This window comes from Streptopelia decaocto (assembly GCF_964273445.1).
Source record: "Streptopelia decaocto genome assembly, contig: HAP1_SCAFFOLD_163, whole genome shotgun sequence".
Classification (NCBI taxonomy): domain Eukaryota; kingdom Metazoa; phylum Chordata; class Aves; order Columbiformes; family Columbidae; genus Streptopelia; species Streptopelia decaocto.
The window spans coordinates 128,397-131,807 of record NW_028116393.1 but is presented as its reverse complement, the minus strand read 5'-3'; the positions used below and the strand labels follow the sequence as shown (position 1 = coordinate 131,807).

The following is a 3,411-nucleotide window of genomic DNA, read 5'->3' as shown; positions in this document are numbered from 1 at the left end:
TAATATCTGGCAAAAATCAAAACTTCAGTGTATTATCAACATTCTTCTCATACTAAATCCAAAACACAACTACTAGAAAGAAAATTATCTCAGCCAAAACCAGGACAGTATCCACAAATAACCAAGGTCTCTGCTATCCCAAGAGAGGCCATGGGGACCCAGCAAGATCATGAAAAAGAGACTGAAGGATGATTAACATCTCCCTCAGTGAAAGCCCATGGATGGTTCAATATGTGCACTGGAGAACAGCTCAAGCAACAAGAAATGCTCTGAGCCCTTTTCACAACTTTAGACCTCTGGGAAAGAGCTCAGTGTCAGTGCAGCCCATCCGGTTGCATGTGTGTCTGTCACTGAGCAGTGTGGGAGATTTGAGGGATTTTCTTGAAGTTAACATGTGGAAGGGTTTATATTAGATGGAGATTTGTTATTGAGCTAGCCAGGCCCAAAGGAATTTCAAGGACACCTCGTCAAGCTGAAAATAGGATATGCTGTGGGAGTGGGACAGTTCGGCAGCTGCAGGGCAGCAACACAATATAAATCAACAGACCTATTAGCAGTAAGACTCAGGTGCGTGGACATCTCGTGAACATAGACAATATCCAATCAGTTAATGCATGCTTGGAGCGTTGATGCATGATCAGGAAATAACTGCATATATAAGGAGGCTTGTTTCTGTAATAAATTGGCTTCACTTGAATTCATACTGGATTGTGTGGAGTCCATGATAATTCGCCCTCACTGAGCAGCACAACCAGTCTGCAGTCACTCCATAGTCCTGCAGCCAACGTGCTCTGCAGAGCATCAGTGCCAGGTTGGGGCCCTGTGGGGAGCACGGGGAGGGGCCAAGAGCACCAGATCAGATCAGAGGAGGGATGGGGAGAGATCAGACAGGAACTGACCTGGGCTGGAAATTGCCTTGGAGAGAAAAATGCTGATGTTCAGCTGCCCCAAGATTATACTCAGAGTTTAGGGTGCAGGGCCAGAAGTCCTTGCTGTCCTGGTGCTTCACCAGGCCTGGGAAGTAGCTGGAGAAGGATTGGTGCCCATCTCTCAAGGCATCATTCATTATGAAGGGAGACATGGAAAGCAAATCTGGGACCTGTGTCAGGGCTTGCACTGAAAAAAAATATTCACCCAGAAGCCACATCATTTTGTTCTGGTACTTCTGGTGCTCAGCACATCCTAAGGCAAACCCCACATGTCACGCTTACCCCAAAAGTCACCCCTAGACAAGGCTCCTTAGCTGGGCTAAGACAGAGAGCTGGGTTCCCACTGTGACCACAGGAAGGACAAGGCCTCTCTTGGCAGCCTCTGTGGTCCTCACCAGAAAAGGCAGCACTGAGAGGAGAACTTAGGAAACTGTAGACCATATCCATGCCCTTTGGGAGTCCTCAAGGAGAGTCTCTCAGTCCAAATATCCAGCCCTTCTTGTTGCTTCATGAACAACCAGGAGAAACTGCCCCAGGACCCTCATTCCAGACCCCATCTCCTACATCCCAGACAGGCAGTGCACTCCCCATTGTCACTGTGATGATTCCAGGTGATACTTAAAATCAGCAATTAGTAATAAAATAATTCTATATAACTAAGGGTCATAGATTTTAGGCACTTATAAGTTAATAGTAATAAGGTTCACAGATGTCAGTTGTCAGGCACTTGTTAGGCATTAAGTCACAAAAATAGTATTTTTTCAGCAGGAGAAGATTAGGAGACAATGCCCTTGCTCTCAGAAGAAAAGGTTGTGACACCAGTGCAAGGAGGTTTCAAGTAGAATAACAAAGAGATGTAATGCATATGCAAAGGATTTCTTGGAAATGTAATGAATATGTATGATCTGTGTGAATATAACCTGTGTCTGTGAATTGTTCAGGACCCCCATTAGGCAAAAAACAATTCCCATGGGCGCCAATAAATCACTAAAGGGTTCTTGCTTCTAAAATAGTAAATTGATTTGGTTTTAGAAGTTTTTTTTATTAGCCAATTTACAGAATCAGGCTGTGATTCAAACTATAAATGTAGATGGTAAATTAGAAGTCAGATGGATAATGACTTCCTTTGTAAGCAACCTTATCACATTTTAAAAAAGCAAAACCAAGCAAGCATCTCCCCAACTGCAAAAAATAATATACAAATAAAAAAAATATGCTAAAGAGCAGATAGGCCCATCATGAGTTATACCCTGAGTGATATGCAGAAGATAGGAAGTTTATTGCCTTTGAAAAATATCCAGACATTTGTTTCCTTAGGGTATTCTTGAGGTCCTGGTTCCTCATGCTGTAGATGAGGGGGTTCAATGTCGGGGGCACCACTGAGTACAGAACAGACACCAGCAGGTCAAGGGATGGGGAGGAGATAGAGGAGGGCTTCAAGTGGGAAAAAATGGCAGTGATCAAAAACACAGTGACCACTGACAGGTGTGGGAGACACGTGGAAAAGGCTTTGTGCCGTCCCTGCTCAGAGGGGATCCTCAGCACCGCCTTGAAGATCTGCACATAGGACACCATGATGAACACAAAACACAAAAAGAACAAACAGACACCAACAACAATAAGCCCAGCTTCCCTGAGGTAGATGTTTGGGCAGGAGAGCTTGAGGATCTGGGGGATTTCACAGAAGAACTGGTCCAGGGCATTGCCCTTGCACAGTGGCAGTGAAAATGTATTGGCCGTGTGCAGCAGAGCATTGAGAAACCCAGTGGCCCAGGCAGCTGCTGCCATGTGGACACAAGCTCTGCTGCCCAGGAGGGTCCCGTAGTGCAGGGGTTTGCAGATGGCAACGTAGCGGTCGTACGACATGATGGTGAGAAGAAAATACTCTGCTGAAATGAAGAAGACAAACAGAGTGACTTGAGCAGCACATCCTGAGTATGAGATGGCCCTGGTGTCCCAGAGGGAGTTGGCCATGGACTTGGGGACAATGGTGGAGATGCAGCCCAGGTCGAGGAGGGCGAGGTTGAGCAGGAAGAAGTACATGGGGGTGTGGAGGTGCTGGTCCCAGGCTATGGTGGTGATGATGAGGCCGTTGCCCAGGAGGGCAGCCAGGTAGATGCCCAGGAAGAGCCAGAAGTGCAAGAGCTGCAGCTCCCGTGTGTCTGTGAACGCCAGGAGGAGAAACTGGGTGATGGAGCTGCTGTTGGACATTTGCTGTCTTGGGATGTGGGTTCTGTGATAGCAAGAAAAAAAAGTGAAAAGAATGGGGAGATTTCTCTGAGCAAAATCAAAGCCATTATATACACTACTACTGCTCCACATGACCTTATTGTGTTTTAGAAGACCTTCCTTCAGCTCTGAGGCTGAGCCCTGGGTAGTGCTGGCTGGAGGTGATGTGAGGAGCAGGGCCTGTGCCCACTGGCTGCTGAGGAGTCAACCCTGCTCTGCAACAGGGGCCATGGGAAGGGGGGGCAGGATACAG

General features: G+C 46.9%; 1 protein-coding gene across 1 annotated transcript; it reads right to left on the bottom strand.

Moving 5' to 3' along the window:
- Positions 1-2,165: 2,165 nt before the first annotated feature.
- LOC309452223 (olfactory receptor 14A16-like) lies at positions 2,166-3,140 on the bottom strand (the record flags this gene model as incomplete). The annotated part of the gene is made up of 1 exon (XM_082076895.1): positions 2,166-3,140. The coding sequence occupies one exon, from the start codon at positions 3,138-3,140 to the stop codon at positions 2,166-2,168; it is 975 nt and encodes a 324-aa protein (XP_081933021.1).
- Between the last annotated feature and the right edge of the window lie 271 nt (positions 3,141-3,411).